The sequence below is a fragment of the Hemitrygon akajei genome, chromosome 19 (assembly GCF_048418815.1).
Source record: "Hemitrygon akajei chromosome 19, sHemAka1.3, whole genome shotgun sequence".
In the NCBI taxonomy this organism is placed as follows: Eukaryota; Metazoa; Chordata; class Chondrichthyes; order Myliobatiformes; family Dasyatidae; genus Hemitrygon; species Hemitrygon akajei.
In genome coordinates this window covers 12716539-12740660 of record NC_133142.1, presented here as the reverse complement: position 1 = coordinate 12740660, position 24122 = coordinate 12716539, and the positions used below count along the sequence as shown (strand labels likewise).

At 38.8% G+C, this 24122-nt stretch overlaps 1 protein-coding gene across 2 annotated transcripts in view; it reads right to left on the bottom strand.

Moving 5' to 3' along the window:
* The window catches only part of LOC140741743 (uncharacterized), a 141304-nt gene that overhangs the window by 12748 nt on the left and 104434 nt on the right, over positions 1-24122 (bottom strand). Inside the window, exon 10 of one of the 2 annotated variants that reach the window (XM_073072090.1) lies at positions 10336-10533. The exons of the other annotated variant lie outside the window; for it this stretch is intronic. Coding sequence (XP_072928191.1) covers positions 10336-10533 — 198 coding nt within the window. The remainder of the gene's footprint in view (positions 1-10335; positions 10534-24122) is intronic. 2 annotated transcript variants of the gene reach the window in all.

The following is a 24122-nucleotide window of genomic DNA, read 5'->3' as shown; positions in this document are numbered from 1 at the left end:
TTATTTTGTATTGTATATTTGTAATTAATTTAGATTACTTTGTACAGATCTATTTTCACTTTGACACAAATGTGTAGATCTGTTTTCACTTTGACACGAATGAGTCCTTTTCTGTTGATCGATGTTAAAAAAAGCTGAATTAAATCCACTGTGATTCAATGTTTTAAAACAATGAAACATGATAATAAAACTATGCTAGGGTACAGGAACTGTGGGGTACAAAGGCTGTAATAAATATAGTCAAGAAGAAAAGCATACAAAAGGTTCAGAGAGCAAGGTAATGTTAGAGATCTAGAAGATTATAAGGCTAACAGAAAGGAGCTTAAGAAGGAAATTAGGAGAGCCAGAAGGGGCCATGAGAAGGGCTTGGTGAGCAGGATTAAGGAAAACCCCAAGGCATTCTACAAGTAATGTGAAGAGCAAGAGGATAAGATGTAAAAGAATAGGACCTATCAAATATGACAGTGGGAAAGTGTGTATGGAATTGGAGGAAATAGCAGAGATACTTAATGAATACTTTACTTCAGTATTCACTATGGAAAAGGATCTTGGTGATTGTAGGGATGACTTACAATGGACTGAAAAGCTTGAGCATGTAAGATATTAAGAAAGACGATGTGCTGGAACTTTTGGAAAGCATCAAGCTGGATAAGTCACTGGGACTGGATGGGATGTATCCCAGACTACTGTGGGAGGCAAGGGAGGAGATTGCTGAGCCTCTGGCGATGACCTTTGCGTCATCAACGGGGATAGGAGAGGTTCCGGAGGATTGAAGGGTTGAATAGATGCTGCCTGGCCTGCTGTGTTCCACTAGCATTTTGTGTGGGTTGCAAATGTTGTTCCTTTTTTCAAGAAAGGGAGTAGAGATAGCCCAGGAAATTATAGACCTGTGAGTCTTACCTCAGTGGTTGGTAAGTTGATGGAGAAGATCCTGAGAGACAGGATTAATGAACATTTGGAGAGGTATAATATGATTAGGAATAGTCAGCATGGCTTTGTCAAGGGCAGGTTGTGCCTTACGAGCCTGATTTGAATTTTTTGAGGATGTGACTAAACACATTGATGAAGGAAGAGCAGTAGATGTAGTGTATATGGATTTCAGCAAGGCATTTGATAAGGTACCCCATGCAAGGCTTATTGAGAAAGTAAGGAGGCATGGGATCCAAGGGGACATTGCTTTGTGGATCCATAACTGGCTTGCCCACAGAAGGCAAAGAGTGGTTGTAGACGGGTCATATTCTGCATGGAGGTCGGTGACCAGTGGTGTGCCTCAGGGATCTGTTTTGGAACCCTTACTCTTCGTGATTTTTGTAAATGACCTGGATGAGGAAGTGGAGGGATGAGTTAGTAAGTTTGCTGATGACACAAAGGTTGGAGGTGTTGTGGATAGTGTGGAGGGCTATCAGAGGTTACAGTGGGACATTGATAGGATGCAAAACTGGGCTGAGAAGTGACAGATGGAATTCAACCCAGATAAGTGTGAGGTGGTTCATTTTGGTAGGTCAAATATAATGGCAGAATATAGTTTTAATGGTAATACTATTGGCAGTGTGGAGGATCAGAGGGATCTTGGGGTCAAAGCAGCTACACAGGTTGACTCTGTGGTTAAGAAGGCATACAGTGCATTGGCCTTCATCAATCGTGGGATTGAGTTTAAGAGCCGAGAGGTAATGTTGCAGGTATACAGGACTCTGGTCAGATCCCACTTGGAGTACTGTGCTCAGTTCTGGTCGCCACACTACAGGAAGGATGTGGAAACCATAGAAAGGGTGCAGAGGAGATTTACAAGGATGTTGCCTGGATTGGGGAGCATGCCTTAAGAGAATAGGTTGAGTGAACTCAGCCTTTTCTCCTTGGACTGACAGAGGATGAGAGGTGACCTGATAGAGGTGTACCAGATAATGAGAGGCATTGATCATGTGGACAGTCAGAGGCTTTTTCCCAGGGCTGAAATGGTTGCCACAAGAGGACACAGGTTTAAGGTGCTGGGAAGTAGGTACAGAGGAGATGTCTGAGTTTAAGTTTTTTTTACACGGAGAGTGGTGAGTGCATGAAATGGGCAGTCAACAATGGTGGTGGAGGTGGATACGATAGGGGTCTTTTAAGAGACTTTTGGATAGGGACATGGAGCTTAGAAAAATAGATGGCTATGGGTAAGCCTAGTAATTTCTAAGATAGGGACATGTTCAGCACAACTTTGTGGGCTGAAGGGCCTGTATTGTGCTGTATGTTTTCTATGTTTCTATGAAAACTTCCATGGGGAGTGGGAGTTGAGGTGAATATTTCTTATAGTCACTGTAAGTGAGAAGTGAGTTTTGAAGAAGGGTCTCCAATCTGTAATGTTGACTCTAATTCTCTTCGCACAAATGCAGCCTGTTGTGTTGATTATTTTCAGCATTTTCTCTTTTCTTTTGGTCGAAGGCCAGTCCTTTACACAATATAACAGGTAAAGTTTCATTGGGAATCTAGACAAATGGAGTAAGATATCTACTCTTACACTCAAATTCTCTTGCAGTTAAAGTCAACGTACCATTAGCCATACCTACATATTATTCTTCACTGATTTATGCATAAGAGCATTGAGATCCCCATGAATACTATCTTATTTCCATCCCTTAACATTTCGAAAATACTCTGCACTTCTTAGAGTACCAAAGTGGATAACTTCACATTTTCCCCATTACATCTCATACATCATGTTTTTGCACATTCATTCAAACTGTCTAAATATCCTCTAAGCTACTCTGAATCCTTCTTACAAGTCCACTCTGCTTTCCAGCTTTGTTTTATGAGCAACATGCTTTACCATATCTTTACCATATATCACAAACAATCTCCCAGATGTAATAGTGGCCAAAACTAGGGTAAAGGATGAACTGAAGGAAATTTATATTAGGCAAGAAACGGTGTTGGATAGACTGTTGAGTCTGAAGGCTGATAAGTCCCCGGGACCTGATGGCCTGCATCCCAGGGTACTTAAAGAGGTGGCTCTAGAAATTGTGGATGCATTAGTAATCATTTTCCAATGTTCCACAGATTCAGGAACAGTTCCTGCTGATTGGAGGGTGGCTAATGTTGTCCCACTTTTCAAGAAAGGAGGGAGAGAGAAAACAGGGAATTATAGATCAGTTAGCCTGACGTCAGTGGTGGGAAAGATGTGGGAGTCAATTATAAAAGAGGAAATTACGACACATTTGGACAGCAGTAGAAGGATCAGTCCGAGTCAGCATGGATTTATGAAGGGAAAATCATGCTTGACTAATCTTCTGGAGTTTTTTGAGGATGTAACTATGAAAATGGACAAGGGAGAGCTGGTGGATGTAGTGCACCTGGACTTCCAGAAAGCTTTTGATAAAGTCCCATATAGGAGATTAGTGGGCAAAATTAGGGCACATGGTATTGGGGGCAAAGTACTGACATGGATTGAAAATTGGCTGGCTGACAGGAAACAAAGAGTAGCGATTAATGGGTCCCTTTGGGAATGGCAGGCTGTGACCAGTGGGGTACCGCAAGGTTCGGTGCTGGGACCGCAGCTGTTTACAATATACATTAATGATTTAGATGAAGGGATTAAAAGTAACATTAGCAAATTTGCCAATGACACAAAGCTGGGTGGCAGTGTGAAATGTCAGGAGGATGTTATGAGAATGCAGGGTGACTTGGACAGGTTGGGTGAGTGGGCAAATGTATGGAAGATGCAGTTTAATGTGGATAAATGTGAGGTTATCCACTTTGGTGGCAAGAACAGGAAGGCAGATTACTATCTAAATGGAGGCAAGTTAGGAAAAGGGGAAGTACAATGAGATCTCGGTGTTCTTGTACATCAGTCAATGAAAGTAAGCATGCAGGTACAGCAGGCAGTGAAGAAAGCTAATGGCATGCTGGCTTTTATAACAAGAGGAATTGAGTATAGGAGTAAAGAGGTCCTTCTGCAGCTGTACAGGGCCCTGGTGAGACCACACCTGGAGTATTGTGTGCAGTTTTGGTCTCCAAATTTGAGAAAGGACATTCTTGCTATTGAGGGAGTGCAGCATAGGTTCACAAGGTTAATTCCCGGAATGGCGGGACTGTCATATGTTGAAAGATTGGAGCGACTGGGCTTGTATACACTGGAATTTAGAAGGATGAGAGGGGATCTGATTGAAACATATAAGATTATTAAGGGATTGGACACACTGGAGGCAGGAAGCATGTTCCCGCTGATGGGTGAGTCCAGAACTAGAGGCCACAGTTTAAGAATAAGGGGTAGGACATTTAGAACAGAGATGCGGAAAAACTTTTTCACCCAGAGAGTGGTGGATATGTGGAATGCTCTGCCCCAGAAGGCAGTGGAGGCCAAGTCTCTGGATGCATTCAAGAGAGAGTTAGATAGAGCTGTTATAGATAGTGGGGTCAAGGGATATGGGGAGAGGGCAGGAATGGGGTACTGATAGTGTATTATCAGCCATGATCACAGTGAATGGTGGTGCTGGCTAGAAGGGCCGAATGGCCTACTCCTGCACCTACTGTCTATTGTCTTGATTTATTTGGATTATTACTAAAGTATGTTCATTTCTAGGTTCAAGATTACTCTGAAAACTTACTGGCGGTTGAGTCATGCTGTGTTTCACAGAAACCATTCTACATTACTGGCATGCCACTTTATTAATAGGACAAACTGAAGCAAAAGTCCTATGGCCAAGCTTGAACAAGAGTAGGCGTTCGCTCAGCAACCATCTTTCTATTTACTTCATTTTTTTGGCAGAGTGCACACACATCGGCTACTGTGTTTCTCAAACAACAGCTGAGCTAACATCACAACCAAGTCACTGACTACAAAGTGCTTTGCAATTATCTTGTGAAAGGATAGAATGCTACATGAATGCAATCTGTTTCTTTTTTAAAGGCAAATCAAAGGATTGATTGACTTTACCTAACTTTGGAGACCAGCATTACAGTTTTGCATATTGCCTTGTATAGACATTCCTTATCAATTGGCACACAGTCATCTGAAGATAATTATAGCTTTTCAAGTATAACTTTTCTTCTCAAGAGTTTAATGTTTGATCCACAACTTAAACAATAGTTTCCACATGATCAGGTCTAAAATATGCCATCATTAATACAATTTGAACTGAACTGAAATGTGTACCAGATAAAGGATTAATGTATTTTTATATAAATTACAGATGTTGACAGAATATTAAACCTTACTTAGAAAATAACTATTAAAACAAATTTAAAAAGAGAGATTTTCAGATCAAAGTGATCTGCTCTCATTATATTAATAAGCAAAGAATTAAACTGACTTATGTAGGAAAACATTTTCCCAATTTTAGACCAATCATTTTTTAAAAATGTCAGGATTTAAAAAGCGTTATCCATCTATCTACTCCATACAGCTATGCCCTTTGCCTTATGGTTTTACTGGCAATCATAATAGACTAAGGTTAATAAATGGAGCTACTTTAAGTACGTTTGAAACTGAGGCAACATCATTGGAGAATCAGACTCGAGGGTCAGAGGGTAACAGTCCAAACAAATAGACTAAAGTATCGAATGTCAAAAAATTGTCCAGTACGCCTGTAAGCCTTTTTGTTAAATGCACTATTTACATGCCACAACAGAAACACAGTGGTTTACAAACCCATTTCCTCCAGCAATATAAGTCATTTGTCATCCCTCTCAGGTAGACAAAATGGTGACTTTCAAACTAAATATTAGAAACATGTGGAAATGAATGGATTCCTCTAGATTTTACAGAGTTTTTTCCGCATATTTATAAGATTTTGCCTGGTTTCAAGTATTTTATTTCAATCATGAGATGTAACTATCACAAAAGTAACCTTTTAATAGCAACAACATTGTGCTGTTTAAAAATCTTCACTGGAATATTTAAAAGATTATAATATAGTGCATTAAGTTTCATTAAATTTGACAGCTGTCCAAAAACCAAACAATTTCTATGAACAAAAAGATCATCAAAAAGGAAAATATGATCCCTGCTGTGCATTCTGCAAAGTTTGTTTTCCTTTTATTTAACCGAGCATTTGACAGACTTATGGACCTGGGTGTCTAGGCATGTGCAGCACTAACTGACACAAACCTAGAACCCACCTATAATTTTTGTCCTTTTAATCATGGTGTTCAGACAGCTCAGGTTACTCATGATGAAGTGCATGAAATCCCTTTGAGAGGATCTGTCTGACAAATGGTCTGAGGCTGGCTAGTCTCCCTTAAAGCACAGGAACATCTCAAGGATGCATGCTTAGCCCACGGCTCTATCCTCTCTACATTCATGACCGCATGGCTAGGCACAACTCAAACACCATCTATAAAGTCACTGATGAACCAACTGTTGTTGGCAGAATCTCACATGGTGACAAGGCGGTGTCCAGGAATGAGATTTACTGGCTGTTTGAGTGGTGTATGATCAACAACTTTGCACTCGATGTTAGTAGGACCAAGGAATTGATTGATCATGGATTTCAGGAAGGGGAAATTGGGAGAATGTACACCAGTCCTCACCGAAGGGGTCAGCAGTGGAAAGGGCAATGTCCACCCTTCAGTTATGCAGTACATGTGAAAGAAAATCACCAAAATTTGGAAACGCATACAGTACAGCAATTATAACTGGAGCATCTGTGGTGATCTGAAAGTAGTAGCGCTGATGCTAGGAATGCAGCTTGGATACAGCAAGTACTGTTGTTTCATTTGTGAATGGTACAGCCATGCTGAAAACCCCTTTTTCTCACTGTTACCATCAGGTCGGAGATACAGAAGCTTGAAGGCACACACTCAGCGATTCAGGAACAGCTTCTTCCCCTCTGCCATCCGATTCTTAAATGGTCATTGAATCTTTGGACACTACCTCACTTTTAAAAAAATATACAGCATTTCTGTTTTTACACATTTTTTTCTTAAATCTATTCAGAGGGAATTTTTTTTTCCCTCTGCTAGATTATGTATTGCATTGAACTGCTGATGCTAAGTTAACAAATTTCACGTCACATGCCGGTGATAATAAACCTGATTCTGATTGGCCACTCCACAAGCAGTTGGTTCTAGGGCAGAAAAGTGTGCTATATAAGCCACTTATAGACCCAACAAAAATATTATTGCCTCCAATGAACAAGGAAGGTGAAAGACTTCGATAATTGAGACAGATGTTTCCTAGAATAACTGATGCCAAGATTAAGGCAAAGCATTTTTATTGGTCCACAAATCAAACAAGTCTTCAATGACAGACAACTCAAAGAACTTCTAGTGGGACTGGAGAAAATCACATGGAAGGCATTCAAGGAACTCGGCAACTACAGAGCAGCTGGTTGATAACATGCTTCAAGCCTACAAAACCATGAAGTGCAACATGTCACTGAAGATTCATCTTCTACATTCCCACTTAGACTTTTTCCTTGCAAATCTTGGTGCAGTAAATGAAGAGCATGGTGAAATATTTCACAAGGATACTGCATTCATAGAGAAGTGGTATCAGGGCAACTGGAATTCATCAATGCTGACTGATTATTGTTGGCCACTGAAGCGAGAAGCCTCAGACACTGAGTACAAATGAAAATCATCAACAAAACACCTTAAGCTTAGGTTAACTATTGCAAAGTGTCAGCGCCATTATCCTATTATATTAAATAAAAGTTAATTTTTCTCCAAACTTGATACAAGTAGTCTGAAATTATGAGAAAACTCCAGGAGAGAAATGCGAGCACGAGCTACCACAAGGGGAAGCTCAGAGATGAGACGAGGGGCCATGATCGATTATATTTCTTAATTATTAAAGCGTTAAGGAAGATTGAAACATCTAGGCAAATGCAAAGGATGAGCAGTTCTCAGAGATGGTTCGGGTCACTGGGCACAGTTGGGCCACCAGCTTGGGTCGCTGCTCTTGGAAGGGGCACTGTTTCGTGTTGTTGCCCTTGGAGGGGCATAAATTCTGAGATTTATGTACTGGGCTGTAGTTCATATTGGCCTCTTTCAATTTGATGATTTTTTTCAGGCTGTTTCCCATTCTTTGTTGTTGCCAACTGGTAGGCTGGGGTTTGGTTGCTCTGTTAGTTTTTGTGCAAGGGAGGGGATGGGGGATTTTGGTGTTCGCAAGTTTTTCTTTCTTTTTCTTTTTGGATGTGGAAGAGGATTGATGTCTTTCTTTCAACTACTTCGATGGTTTTCTGTATTTTATGGCTACCTGGAGAAGAGAAATCTCAAAGTTGTATTCTGCATACATATTTTGATAATAAAACTTCAAATCTATGAATGCAGAATGAATTCATAGAACAAATTTTTGCATATTTCCTTGAAGACATTCTTAGATTATTCTAAAAGCATTTTTTTTTGGAAAGTGGAAGTGGAATCTTTACAGTATTAATGAAATTCCTGGAATAGTGACAAATTTGGGAAGTATATCATATTGTCTATCTCAATTTCCCATAAGATTTGGGAGAGGAACAAAATTTCTGCTTGAAGCAGGATGTTTCTGATTCTCTGAACTAAATGCTATATCATCAAACAAACTAATCAAATGTTATAGTAATCAACATCAAGTAATAAATGTATTAACTATTTGAAACAAAATAACTAATTGAAGTAGTAGATAAAATATAAAGTACAGAATTGAAACATTGATTTCCTAAGATTATCATGGTCAGGACATACTATTCTACCCACAGAGTATCATATATGTGCTCTATCCCATACTTAAAACCATTACTAACCAGCTGAGTAACATATCAAGAGAAAATCCAGATTTAAAACAATATCATAATGTAAATTGTTTTTTCCACCTCCATTTGCTGGGGGCTGTCTTATCAGGTTAACTTTGATATTAGCCTTAAGTTATCGGGATGGTGACTTGGCCTACCTGATGCACTTCAAGCCTGTGAGGTACAGTAGTTCCTATAGCATCTCCACAAGCATAGGAATATTAACAATAGTAGGATCATCCTGAGAATTGGGTGTTTCACCACATGGTATTTAATTACAACGTTCAACCACTCTTTGTAAATGTTCCATTCTACACAGATGAATGCCTCAGTGTTATCCAAGGCCAAATGAAAAAAGTAGTATTCTACAGAACAAAAGCACCTTACGATGTTAGTGAAATTAATGATACCATCATGTACAAATCACAACAAATTTGCTTATACTCATTTCCTGAGCTGTTTTTGGATTACTACTGAATGTTTGTTTTACTCAACTAAGGGAGAAGCTTGGACTTAACAAATTCCTTTTATGTTTATTATTCTATAGATTTATTGAACGTGCCTGCAAGAAAATGAATCGCAGGGTTGTATATGACATATGATGACTTTGATAGCAAATTTTCCTAGTACCTGTTTTCCTTACGCTTTTCACTGTTACTATCCTTTACCGTTGTGCATTATCCTGCTTCCACTACTCTTTCAGTGTTGAAGATCTGTTAGTTTTTTGTGTGTGAGAGAGGGGGATGGGGGTTTGATGTTATTGTCACAGTTTCTTTTCCTTGTGGGTGATCTGTTAGTTTTTTGTGAGGGAAAGGGTTGTGGGTTTGGGGGTTGATGTTCTAGCTGCCGTTTTCCAGGTGGGCGATCTGTTAGTTTTTGTGTTAGTGTAAGTGAGGGATTGGGGGGGGGTGTTGGTTGTGAGTTTTTGTTGCATTTTTTTCTTCATGTGGGGGGGGGGGGTGGGTTGATGTCTTTTCTTTAAGCGACTTCCATGGTTTTTCTGTATTTCATGGCTATCTGGAGAAGACAAATCTTTGAGTTGTATTCTACATACATACTTTGATAATAAAATGAATCTTCAGTCTTCTCATAATTTCTCTTAGGTTTGTGTTATTCTCATGTTTTTAAAGCAACTTATTAAAAATTGCAGAAAACTTTTACCTTAAAGACATAATAAATGAGGAAAAAAATTGAATTGGAAACAGTAGTGCAATTTGCAATTATTAAAATATTAGACTATTCTGTCAAATTTACATTTGTTTCATTAAAAACAGGTTTTGTGGTTTTAGGCCAGTATTGGCTATCTCTGTTTTTTTCTGTAATTGCTTGTTCAGTAAGATTTATGAATGGATTTAAACAATGATACGAAGGTCAAGTCAACCTTTTGTCCAGAAATCTGTTTACAAAATAAGTAGCATTGCAAACCTTTAACAATTGCCTTCAACAACCTTTAACATTTTCTCTGAGTTTGAGCCCAGATGCACGAGATTAAACAGGCCTAGCTAAATCCAACAGATTTTAAATGTACACCTGTAAAAAAGAAACCTGGCTTGTTTTCCAATCTTTGCTTAGGTGTGCCAGATAAGAAAAATCTTCCTTCACATTTCACGGGCAGAAATGCACTACTATTCATGTCACCCACCTGGGTAAGAACATCCAGCTGGCCGACTATGTGCTCCAGAGTGCTTGCAAGGACAGATGGGATGCCAGTCACTTCTTGAGGATGAGGCTGGTCTAAGGGAACAGCTGGTTTTGATTCTGATGCCAAAATATTGCTTGAATTATTATTTTGTTGACTTAGGTTGTTTGATCCAACATCTGAAAAGTCCGTCTTCAAAAGCTGTTACAATTAAGACAGGAGTTATTTAATAACTGGCATCTGGTTTGAAGGCAATGAGTCACAATGATGATTTCCCATACAATAATCCAAGAGTACTTCAGTTTAGTGGGCTGCAAATAAATATGAATAAATAGCTTGTAGCCCGAAGTTCATTTGTCCAGACAAATATGAAGTTGAAAAACCCCACCTAGAGATTGATTCTTCAATTCAACAACATTCCTTTTCCTTGTAACATTAGCTAAAGCTTTGAAAATTCAGTTTTATGCCAACTAAGTTAAAAAAATAATTATAAAATATTATATATATACACATTCAACTTTGTTTAGTCAAACCTACCTGATATTTTCTTTATAAATTTTAGTCCATCAGGGTACTGCTAAAGTTTTCCAATATGTAGAAGCTTTTACAAAAGGACTAATTAAAATTAAGGTGAAAAGTAGAAATCCAAATAAGAATGTTCAGATACATTGGCATACAATAGCCCTGCTTATGATTCGTGTTCCAAGCAATGAAACTATTTGATGCGAAGATATGCTGGGACATAGTACACATACACTAGGCTTGTATAGGTAAACGTTGCTAACCAGAATTTCTATCATTGTTTTATATATTGTAACAAAGAACATTTGATACATTCTTATCCAATACATAATAATTCCTTCACAAAAGCCTTTCATTCAAAGCCACTGCATCATTTTGTATTTAAAGGCACTCTCATCAGCTCATTCTAACAACCTACCATGACTTGCTGCACGCCTTTCTTTACTGAATGATGTCATCGTGGTTTGTGTAATATCTGGTCTCTAAAGTACATGATCACATTATACATGAAAAAGAAGCATATTTGACCCAGTTTGATTAACTGGAAGATTGCTTATTAGTTATAATATATTTAAGTATGTGATATTTCTCCGTTGCTTATGGTTTTAAATGGTATTTCTGGAACAGGTTTGCCAACTCATTTTGGACTCTGGAATCTACTAAGTACTACCTTCAAGAAATCACTGTGCCACCAACCAAAATATGTTGCAGTGCCTAGAGATCATAAGTTCCCAGCATTGCTTATCCAATTTCACTTTCCTTAAGGAGGTTAAGGAAAAATACTCAGTACCATTAATGACAAGAAACAGAAGAAAGTAGGTACAGAAGTAAACCACTTGACCCTTGATCCTGACCCAGGCCCATCTCCTGTCTTCCATGCCATTTCTCCATGGCTCTCATTTCCCCGGTCATTCAAAAATGCATCCACATCCTTTTTAAATCCTCCCAATCATCTAGCCTCCACATCCCTTTCAACTATAGAACTCCAGAGATACACTGCCTTCTGTGAGAAGTTCCTACATTCCTCAAATGACCACCCCCTAATATTTTAATTTCATTCTTCTTTTTAAGATTCTCTCACTAGCAGAAACATCTTGACATTTACTATATCTTTCCCCTGAAGGGTCTTAGATATTTCAAAAAGGTCATCCCCCTTTCTTCTGAACTCCCAAGAATATCTAGCCGCTTGTGATACAGCAATGCTCACATCCCAGAAATTAGCCTAGTGAATCTCTTTTGAACTGTCTCTAGCGCCAGTATGTCCTTTCTTAAATAAGGCGATCAAAAAGGCTAAACATCTAAATCCTACTTTTCTAAAAACTCTTTTAAGAAGCAAACATCACACCCAAATAAAGTGATTTGACCATCAAAGATTTAAACCAAAGAATTCTACCAAACTGAAGACTTGAATTATGCAAATTTTACTTATTTAGCAGGACAGTTTGAAACATTCTGGATTCATGCAGACTTAGCTTAATGACTTCTGATAAAATAAAATCCACAAATACCAGGAGGAACAAACTTAGGTCTAACAACTTTATACATTTTGAAATTTATGGTGTATTTTACAAAACAGAGAAACAAAAGTCTCTGAAGTATTTAATTCAACTTGATATACAGCCATACTTCTAGGTATTGAGTTCTGCCAGCAGCATCAACTCAATTTTTAAAAGATGACTTTAGAAAAATTATATACCGATGAAAAACACATAACGGTCAGGTATTCCCTGCTGAGTCAGATCCAAAACAGGTTAGTTAACAGTCTTCCAGTGATTTGGAATGTTAATCTGTCTTGCACTACCTTACTGAAAGAAAAATCAATTTGCACAAGCCACAATAAACGTGGATTTAACAGTTACAATATACCACAAAAGTATAATTCTCTAGAAAATGATAATATTGCATATTTCTTACCACTTTAACTAAAACTGCCAGTTAATCTACTCACGTTAAGTCAGTAATGTTCACATCTGTTCACCAGGTGAGAGATTTAGTTACATTCCAAGATGGAAATCATCAGCAACAATTACCAAATATCGTAAAAATGTGGATCATGTGAATTGCATTCATTTAGTACAAAAAATGCTAACTGCATCTATCTTCCTTTTATCGAGTATTTTAATGAACTTTAAGCTTTTTGCATACTTTAGTTAAATTGACTTACGGTGTTTCTTGGCATTCTTTTTGCTTAAGGCAAACCCACTTCACTGCCATCATAGAAATATCTTTTGTTTTTTAAATTCATTTTTTGGCATGAAAGCATCACTGGTAAGGCCAACATTTATAGGGATCCCAAATACTGTTTAAAAAGGTTGTGGTGAGCAACTTTGATAGATTTCCAAGGAGGATGGAGTTCAGCTTGGAGATGAACTTACAAGTATGAGAAGTGTTGTCAGGATAACCAGCGGAAACATTTTGAAAATGGCAAACAATGCATTTTTTGTGTGCAGGTGGTGCAGAGAATGAAGATTCTGAGTGGTGGATAATGTACTAATCAAACAGGATGTGAGCTTCTTGGGCACTTATTCAGATGCACTTGTCCAGGCAAGCAGAGAGTATTCCATCACACTCCTGATTGCAAGCTTTGGGTTAATAGGATTTAAGTCAGATCATAGGGAAATTAGGTTATAGCCAGTTCTTACATATACAACATCGTTTATGTGGCTGATCCATTTGAAGGTTGGGGACACAGCAATCGATGTCAGGTGGACATGGTTAGGCATCTCCTCTTGGAGATTATCTTTTTGTGACACAAATATGACTTGCATCTTATTAATCTAGACCGAAATGTGGCCTAGGTCTTGCTGCATATAAGAATGAAGAGCTTCATTTCCAGAGAGTTATGAGTAGATTTGAACACCGCAATCATCTGCATTCATTCTCACTTATGGCCTTATGATAGAAGGAAGGTTATCAATGAAGTAGCTGAGATCTATAATAACCACAACCAATATATGTGTCACCCCCCGGGTCGCCTCAGGCTCGCTCAGCTCGTTCTCGTCTAGGGGGAGCAGCCTTCGGCCCTGCCAAACTGGGTAATCAGCTTGTGTGGATGCTGTGTGATGTCCCCGCCTCGCCAAAAAAACAGACAGGACACCATATGCGATTAAATGATTACAATTTATAAAGATTACTATAACTAAGTGATTAATAACGATACAGTATATATGAAGGAAAAGAAAATAAAGAAAAGGTGCCAAACTTATCAAAGTCTAAACCACTTCATGCACAACTGTTGGAGCTCAATTACTGAAGTCTTCTGGCCACCATTCGATCCCCTCCGAATTCCTTGACTCGCAGCTCAGGACCACCTGAAGTGGTCAACCAAGCACATCTATCTTCGTCTCCTCTCCTCGGGGTACCTCCTGGCCTCGGACCCCCGCTTGGAGTCCGTTCCTCGCCCAGTTTGCAGCATCATGTCCTCTCTCTCTCACCCCCTCGCACTGATCTCCCCAAAAGCCCGCCAACAATAGCTTACAGACTCAGAAGAAAGAACATTAATCACAATTGGTTTACAAAGGAATACAATTCTAGTTATCAGTAAACTTTAACCCAAACAAGCTTCCAGCACTCTCTCGCAACAAAGAAGCATTCCTACTTTTAACAAAACAAAGAAGCCATTTTGATTAACATACACAGTACATTGTACATGTGTGTAAGGGTTAAGTTCAGCCACTGAAGTGCTGCACTCCTAATTTCCATTGACTTCAGTTTTACCAAGACTTCTTTATATTACACTTGGTCAACTGTTGCCTCACTGTCATTGAGGCAAATTTTACATCGCCTTTGGATTCAGCTCACTGATTCCTCTCAGAGCCAAGGCTCTGAAGAATTCTAGAGCTGTGTAATCCTGGCAAAATCTGAACAGGGCATTAGTAACCAGATTACTGGACAGCAAGTGCTACCTGATGGGATAACTTCTTACATGACTTTGTTGATGATTAGGAGAGTACACTGATTGGACTTCAATTGGTCTTTAATTGATAGGATTGGATTGGACTGTCCTGCTGAACAGGACATACCAGAGAAAGAGAAATTTTCCACTTTTCGGGTACAGCAGACAAATATGTTGTAGCTAAATTAAAATTAGTTTTGTTTGATAAAGTAATTCAAAAGCTTACAAGTAACAGGACCTATCTGCAACCTATAAATTAATGCAAAGTAAACAAACCTATCTAGTGGGTAACTGGAAATGATCAAACAAACAAATGTAAAACATGTGTTAATATCAATTTTTAAAATAAGTTTCTAATGTCAACTTCTGGTATGTTGTGGTGTTGTCAGTTCTAAATTCTTACCTTCATTTGCTCTCTAAGTAAATGACCATTGTGTTTCCCACTTAAAGTTGCATTATTTTTGCTGAAATATACAACACAATTCCTTCCAGGCTTGACAAAAAGCTCAGAAACCTTGGCCTTCACCCTGCCTTGTGCAGCTGGATCCTGAACTTCCTGTAAGAATGTCGGCAGGTGGTAAGACTGGGCTCCCTCACCCCTGCCCCTCTGACTCTCAACATAGGAGCCCCCTCCTTTACTCTTTGTATACCCATGACTATGTCACCTCTCACCTCCAATCCGCTAATTAAATTTGCAGATGATATTACATTGATTGGCCTTATTTCAAATAATAACGAGGCAGCCTAAAGAGAAGAAGTCATCACCCTGACACAGTGGTGTCAAGAAAACAACCTTTCCCTCAATGCTGCAAAAACAAAGGAGCTGCTTGTGGACTACAGGAGGAACGGAGACAGGCTCAACCCTTTTGGCATCAATGGATCTGGGGTTGAGAGTGTCAACAGCTTTAAGTTCCTCGGTATACGCATCACCGAGGACCACATACCGGCTATATGTTGAGAAAAGCACAAAAGTGCCGCTTTCACTTCAGTTCGGCATGAGTCCCCAAATCCTAAGAACATTCTACAGGGGCACAACTGAGAGCATCCTGACTGGCTGCATCACTGCCTGGTAATGGGAACTGTACTCCCCTCAATCACAGGGCTCCGCAGAGAGTGTGAACTTCCCATTATTCAGGACATTTACAGTGACAGGTGTGTAAAAAAGGCCCGAAGTATCATTGGGGACCTGAGTCACCCCGACCACAAACTGTTCCAGCTGCTACCATCTGGGAAACGGTACCGCAGCACTGAAGCCAGGACCAACAGGCTCCGGGACAGCTTCTTCCACCAGGCCATCAGACTGTTTAATTCATGCTGATACAATCTTATTTCTAAGCTATATTGACTGTTCTGTTGTATATCTTATTGTACATACTATTTATTACAAATTACTATAATTTGCACATTGCATATTCTGATGGAGACGTAACATAGAGATTTTTACTCCTCATGTATGTAAAGGATGCAAGAAATAAAGTCAATTCAATTCATAATGATATAAACAATTAACAAAAATGTGGCATTTTACATCCTCTCACTTCAGGGATGTCTTCTCTTAAACCTTTGCTCAAATAACAACAAATTAACTACAATGTAATATTGTCATATATCTGAGCAAGTTCAATGCTTTTGTAAATGTTTTGTAAATTTCCTTCATGCTACAGACAGATAAAAACAAATATTTCCATAGGAAATCACTGTTGTTGCAAAATATCTTTCTGGACTGTTCTTCAAATTTACTTCAGTGATGAATTAGTTGATCAGCTTTTCCCCCCATAACTTAGTGAAAAAGATTAGGAAGATCAAGAGTGTTGAATTTTATTTAACATAAAAGCAGTCAACAGTAATAGATATGACAGCCAGGAATAATGATCTCCACAACCAGCTCAAATCAAATCCTCTGAAGATGTTACACAGAAAATAGTAACATCTATCAACCACTGACAAACTAGCCAGGGAAGAACTGGTCATCTAATTCACTACTAAAAATCATACCCACCTCCGCATCCAAATTCAGAAGAAGTTGGGAACATGCTGGCAGTTTCCAGAACATTCAAAAGCAATAGCTTTATAAATTGGACTTAAAGCTTCATGAAAAAAATAACAAGCATAAAAAAGACTAGGTTTAGCACTTGAAAACAGGACTTAAAAATATCTTTTGATAGTTTAGTCATTAACAGGCTGAAGACCGGAACATCTTCAATTTAATTAACTCAGGCCAGGTATATTGCGGATGCACATAAATGTTGCTCAGGTCTGCTTTAACAACATGCTTTAGTTACAATCTCTGAAGTCCTTAGTGCATGAAAGCTTGTTCCCTTTTCACACTTAAGTACTTGCATTGTAGCAGATCCTTCAATAATAGTGCTTCATAGCAGCATAATCAGATAAAAACAATAAATATGTCAAAGAAGTGACATCCAGCTTACTCTAATAGGTCAGTTTTAAGAGTGTCTTAATGGAGCTACTCAGAAATTGCATGCAAATTGAATTAAAAAATTGGGTTGCTGCTTTAAAATAGTCATGTGCAGTAAACTAAATGGTGTAAAAGACAGATATCACATCTAGATACACAGAAAGAGATTGTGGGAAAACAAGGTATTAGTATGATGGTCTGGAGATTAAAAAAAATACAGTAGATTTTGGTTAACTGGGACACATTGGGACCAGAACACTTTGGTCCCATTCAGCAGCTGCTCTCATTAGCTGAAGTTTCACAGAAATAGCTTAAAAAGACAACTAAATAAAAAATACATTTAAATGAAATACAGAACAAATTAGAACACTACCAATATCACTACAGTACTACAAAACTGTATCAATTCCTAATACAGTGGATTCCAGTTAACTGGTCAATCGATTATTCAAGGCAACTGCTTATTTGGGACAACTCTTAAAGAACAAAAACTAATTAAGAAAATAGGTGGAATTCCCTTTATTTATTGGGACACTATGCTGCTTAATTGGGACAGAAGACTGATGCTGAACAGTTCCAAACTAGCATCAGTTGAGTGAACTTATGTGGCCGTTGGACATTAAAGCGGTCACACAAGTTAGAGCAACCAGTTTTTATATAGTGTCAGTTGTTTGCGTTTGCTCAGAAAGCAGTGATTTTTGTCATTGATAGTTAATTAAAACAAACAGTAAGACAATTTAGAATTATTTTGCTCACTGCAGTTTCAAGTATTCAAGCTTGGAGATGTCAGAAATGGCCAGGAATGAAAATGAAACGATTTCGCAAATTAGGATCTTGGAAGAATTTGAACTCTCCGTGAGCAGGAGGGTTTTTAAAGTGGAAAAACTGTTGCACAGGAACAGTTCCAATCTCTCCACCTCTGAAGTCCAGGTTCAGTGGTATGAGTAGTTTTCACAAACTGGGGTCTTCCTTGGTTGCAGTGGAAACCATGACTTCTGTTCCTTACTATACCCTTTGCTCTCCACAAAGTGTTGTAGAACCACCTTCTTGGCTGTTGGATCTCGCCTGTCCAGTCTACCACAGCTGACTTCACATCCCTGATCAATTGTGGGATTGAGTTTAAGAGCCGAGAGGTGATGTTGCAGCTACTGTAATAGGACTCTGGTCAGACCCCATTTGGAGTACTGTGCTCAGTTCTGGTTGCCTCACTACAGGAAGGATGTGGAAACTATAGAAAGGGTGCAGAGGAGAAATACAAGGATGTTGCTTGGATTGGGGAGCATGCCTTATGAGAATAGATTGAGTGAATTCGGCCTTTTCTGCTTGGAGCAACGGAGGATGAGGGGGTGACTTGATAGAGGTGTACAAAATAATGAGAGGCATTGATCGTGTGGATAGTCAGAGGCTTTTACCCAGGGCTGAAATGGCTAGCACAAGAGGGCATAGTTTAAGGTGCTTGGAAGTAGGTACAGAGGAGATGTTAGGGGTAAGTTTTTTTACGCAGAGAGTGGTGAGTGTGTGGAATGGGCTGACGGCAACAGCGGTGGAGGCGGAAACGATAGGGTCTTTTAAGAGACTTCTGGATGGCTACATGGAGCTTAGAAAAATAAAGGGTTATGCATAAAGCCTAGGTAGTTCTAAGGTAGGGACATGTTTGGCACAGCTTAGTAGGCCGAAGGGTCTGAATTGTGCTGTAGGTTTTCTGTTTCTATGTTTCTATCCTGGGCCAGTCATATCCCTATCTCACTGAGATACAAAGTCCATTGTCTACCTTCAACTAGTTTAGCCCATCTGTCAAAGCCTGTACCAGGGTGTGGCCGCTGCCGCATGCAAACTGTTACTTGGAGGCACATGTGAGAATTGAGTATCTGGTGGGAGCCAATGAGAAGTGAGCTGCCCCAGAATGGACACAAAAGGGGCTACAGTTCTCTAGACATCCCATACACAGCAGCATACTGGATGAAACCCTCTGTCGATAACTATCAGGAACTAATACACAGTTTTATAGTACTGTAGTAGCATTGGTAGCATTCTTATTTGTTTTAAATTTCATTTAAATACTAATTTATCACTCAGTTAAAAGATATTTTGTCTTTTTTATACCCTTTTAACTATTTCCATGAAACTTCGGCCAATTGGGGCAGTCGGTTAATTAGGCTAAAATGTAATGATCCCGATACGGCCCAAGTAACCAGAATCCACTATAGTTATGGACGGAGGAATTCATCCAATATATGCTGCTGTGTTCTTTTGATTGACTGTAAATGAACATTAGCATAGACACCAAGTGCAGAAAATGGACTGTCTTCATAGTTTCCTGCATGAAGAAGTGTCAAAATTACTTCTTTTTAATTTAATATATTCAACTTTAATATACACAAGCATAGTCAACTGATGTTATTTACAAACTGTGGTTCACTCTAAGCACGGTGTAGTGCCTAATGGCCACATGTAACTATACATATGACTGATGCTAGTTAGAAACTGTTCAGCAACTGTCTCTTGACCCAATTAAGCAGCATAGTTCCAAATAAATGAATGGAATCTCAGCTATTTTCTCGAGTAGCTTTTGTTCTTTAAGAGTTATCTCAAATAAGTAGCTGTCCCGATTGACCGCTGGACCAATTAACCAGAATCCAATGTATATTGACTATCACTGCCGCAGTCCATGAATTATGAAGCCTGTAAACCATGAAGAATAGGAGAATAAAAGATTTAGAAAATCCTAAAAGATTCTTGAGTGAACTTATTTCTCTGTCAAAGAAATTCATATATTTTACTCATATATAAAATATATTAATTTATGAGCTTAACAAAATTAGATGGTTTCTCATTCTATAAAAAAACATAGGAGCTGTTTAAAATTATATGGTTACTTGGTCCAGCAGACAGTATAAGATGTTGGTTAAAGTGTTGCTGTTAGGTTTCTCACTGACAAAACAAAATAAAGCCAAATGATGGTTAAATATAACACTTACAGTGACTTCTAGGAATTCTAGACTGAAGGCTACTGAAAGTGAAGGAGCATTCAGGATAGTAATGACAACCTTACATGCTATATATGCGTCACCAGCATACAAAAAGTAATCGTAAATGATGGAAGATGCATAACATTTAACAAATTATATGAAATTGGTTTTAGAAGGTTTTTAGATTGCCACATGAACCTGTAGGTAATGAAGGGATACAGATCATGTGCAGAAGGAAGGGATGTAGTTCATCAACATCATTGAAGAGCCTGCTCCATTGTTGTATGTTCTATGTCAAATGGAAGAGCAATCCTGCATTTCCAGCTGCCTGTTACTTTAATTGTCAAAGTTACTTCGACAACTTTGGTACATATTTTGTTTACAAGGCATTCCCTTTCTCTGCATGCTCCCCACCTTCCCAAACTTTGACCTATCACAATTTAAGACAACTTTTCTCTCACTTTTCCAGTTCTGATGAAAGGTCATCGATCTGAAATGTTGATTCTTTCTCACCAAAGCTGGGTGCAAAGTGCTTTCAGCATTTTCAGATTTTGTTTTGTATTTTCAGCATCTGCAGCTTCTTTAGATTTGGGCGTGCACTCCTCAAACTAACAATGAGTCATAGAAAAGTACAGTACAGCACAGCACAGCACAGAAACAGGCCCTTTAGCCATCTAGTCTATGCCAAACCATTTAAACTGCCTACCCCCAACTACCTGCACTGGAACATACCCCTGTCATTCATGTACCTATCCAAACTTCTCTTAAATACTGAAATTGAACTCGCATGCAACACTTGCATTGGTAGCTCATCCGCACCCTCATGACCCTCTGAGTGAAGAAGTTTCCCCTCAGGTTCCCCTTGTACTTTCACCCTTAACGCATGACCTCTGGTTATAGTTTCGCCCAACCTCAATGGAAAAAGCCTGCTTGCAGTTACCCTATCTATATCTCTCATTATTTTTTATACCTCTATCAAATCTCTTTTCAATCTTCAACATTTCAAGCAATACAGTGCTAACCTATTCAACATTTCAATAGTCAATAGGTGCAGAAGTAGACCATTCGGCCCTTCGAGCCTGCACCGCCATTCTGAGATCATGGCTGATCATCTACTATCAATACCCGGTTCCTGCCTTGTCCCCATATCCCTTGATTCCCCTATACATAAGATACCTATCTAGCTCCTTCTTGAAAGCATCCAGAGAATTGGCCTCCACTGCCTTCCTGAGGCAGTGCATTCCAGACCCCCACAACTCTCTGGGAGAAGAAGTTTTTCCTTATAACTCAGATCCTCCAGACCCAGTAACATCCTTGTAAATTTTGTCTCTACTCTTTCAGTCTTACTTACATCGTTCCTGTAGGCTGGTGACGGAAAATTGCAAACAATACTCCAAATTAGGTCTCACCAACGTCTTATACCCCATCTCCTGTACTCTGTACTTTGATTTATGAAAACCAATGTGTCAAAAGTTTTTGTTTTACAACCCTATCTACCTATGCCGCCACTTTCAACGAATTATGGACCTGTATTCCCAGATCCCTTTGTTCTACCACACTCCGCAGAGTCCTACCATTCATTACTTAAGACCTACCCTGATTGGTCCTACCAAAGTGCAACACCTTGCACTTGTCTGCATTAAATTCTGTCTGCCATGTTTCAGCCCAGTATTTTTTAGCTAGTCCAGATCCTGTTGCAAGCTCTGATAGTCTTCCTCGATGTCACTACACCCCAAATCTTGGTGCTATCTGCAAATTTGCTAATCCAGCCATCCACAGCGGATCTTGCGCTAATATTTGCAGCACGCAACTAATCACAGTTCTCCAGTAAGAGACAACTATCTACTGCCTCTCTCTGGCTTCCCCCACAAAGCCAATGTCTAACCAATTTACTAACTCATCTTGAATGCCAAGCTACTGAACCTTCTTGACCAACTTCCTATGTAGCCCCTTGTCAACTGTCTTGCTAAGGTCCATGTAGACAATATTCACAGCCTTGCCTTCCTCCACTTTCCTGGTAACTTCCTCAACAAACTCTGTAAGATTTGTTAGGCATGACCTACCATGCACAAAACCATGCTGACCATCCTTAACCAGTCTATATCAATCCAAATACTCATATATCCATCTTAAATACCTTAAAATACCTTCAAATAACTTTCTGCTTTGGATATCAGGTTCACTGGTTTATTTCCTGGCTTATTTTTAGAGCCCATCTTAAACAGTGGAACTACATTAGCTACCATCCAATCCTAAGGATAATTTAAATATCTCTGCTAGGGCCTGGCAATTTCTGCACTTGCCTCCCACAGGATCTAAGGGAACACCTTGTTAGGGCCTGGGGATTTATCCACCCTAATTTGCCTCAAAACAGCAAAAACCTCCTCCTCTGTAATCTGTATAGGGCCCATGACCTCGCTGCTTTACTAATTGTAAAACTTGCAAGATTAATAGAAATGTAAAAAGAAAGTGAATTGTTTATAATTGTCAAAATTAATTACAAACTTCATGATAGATACAAATGTTCAGATGGCAATCCAACAAAATAATTCTCATATGCAACTTGTGTCCAGCTAGTGTAATTGAAGCATTGCTATACAGTGGATTCCAGTTAACTGGGACATATCAGGACCAGTATGTTTTGGCCCAATTAAGTGGCCGCTCCAAATAGCTGAAGTTTCATGGACGTAGTTAAAAAGGTATAAAAAAGACAAACTGCCATTTAACTGAGTAACAAATATGTATTTAAATACAGAACAAATTAGACACTACAAATACTATTACTGTACTATAAAACTGTGTATTAGTTCCTCATAGTTATCAACAAAGAAACTCATCCAGTGTACACTGGTGTGCTCTTCTGACTGACTGTAAATGAACAAGTTCAGTGCAGACACCTAGTACAGATAATGAATGGCCTCTGTATGAGGCTTTTGAAGACTGCATCCTCCAAATACTCATTTTCATTGCAACATTCAAGATGCTTGTTGATATCTTCAAATTATTCATAGTCCCTAACTTGTAAAAGTAGCAAAATTATTTCTTTTTCACCCTTGGCCATTTCTGGCATCTCCAAGCCTGAATGTTTGAAACTGCAGTGAGCAAAACAGTTCTGAATTGTCTTACTGCTTATTTATCACCAACTATCAGTGACAAAAATGACTGGTTTTCTGAAAACAAGGACATACAATTGACAATATTTAAAAATAGTTTGCTCTAAGCACAGTGTACAGTCTAACAGCCACGCAAATGCACTTCTCTGGCAGTAGTTACAAATTGTTCCGCAATAGTCTCCTGTCCCAATTAAGCGGCACAGTGTCCCAAATAAATGAAGGGATCCCAACTATTTTCTTGATTAGTTTTTGTTCCTTAAGTTGTTCTAAATTAGTGGCTGCCCTGATTAACCAATAGTCCAATTAAATGGAATTTACTGTAATAATACAGACAGACATACTTTATTGATCCCGAGGGAAATTGGGTTTCGTTACAGTCGCACCAACCAAGAATAGTGTAGAAATATAGCAATATAAAACCATAAATAATTAAATAATAACAGGTAAATTATGCCAAGTGGAAATAAGTCCAGGAGCAGCCTACTGGCTCAGGGTGTCTGACACTCCGAGGGAGGAGTTGTAAAGTAATATTTGAGTTGAGAAACTGAGGTAGAGAGCTGAATGAGAAAATTAAATCTCTCGTGTGGACGAAAATATCTGGAACAATGGAAGTACAACTTGGAAAATGAATAATAACTGCAAAATATTCAGGTTTGTACATACACTGTTCCTCTACAAACAGGAGAAAATCAGGTAGTGAAATTACTTTTCTATGTATATGTAGTGTTTTTGGATACTAGGTAGGAACTTGCCTTTGAACACTAGAAACTAAATACCCAAGTATCTACTATCTGTTGTCATTATCATTATCCATTATACAAAGGTAAGTGGTTTACAATAGTTTTGCTGACTTCAGTTATCTCCCTTAATGCCTT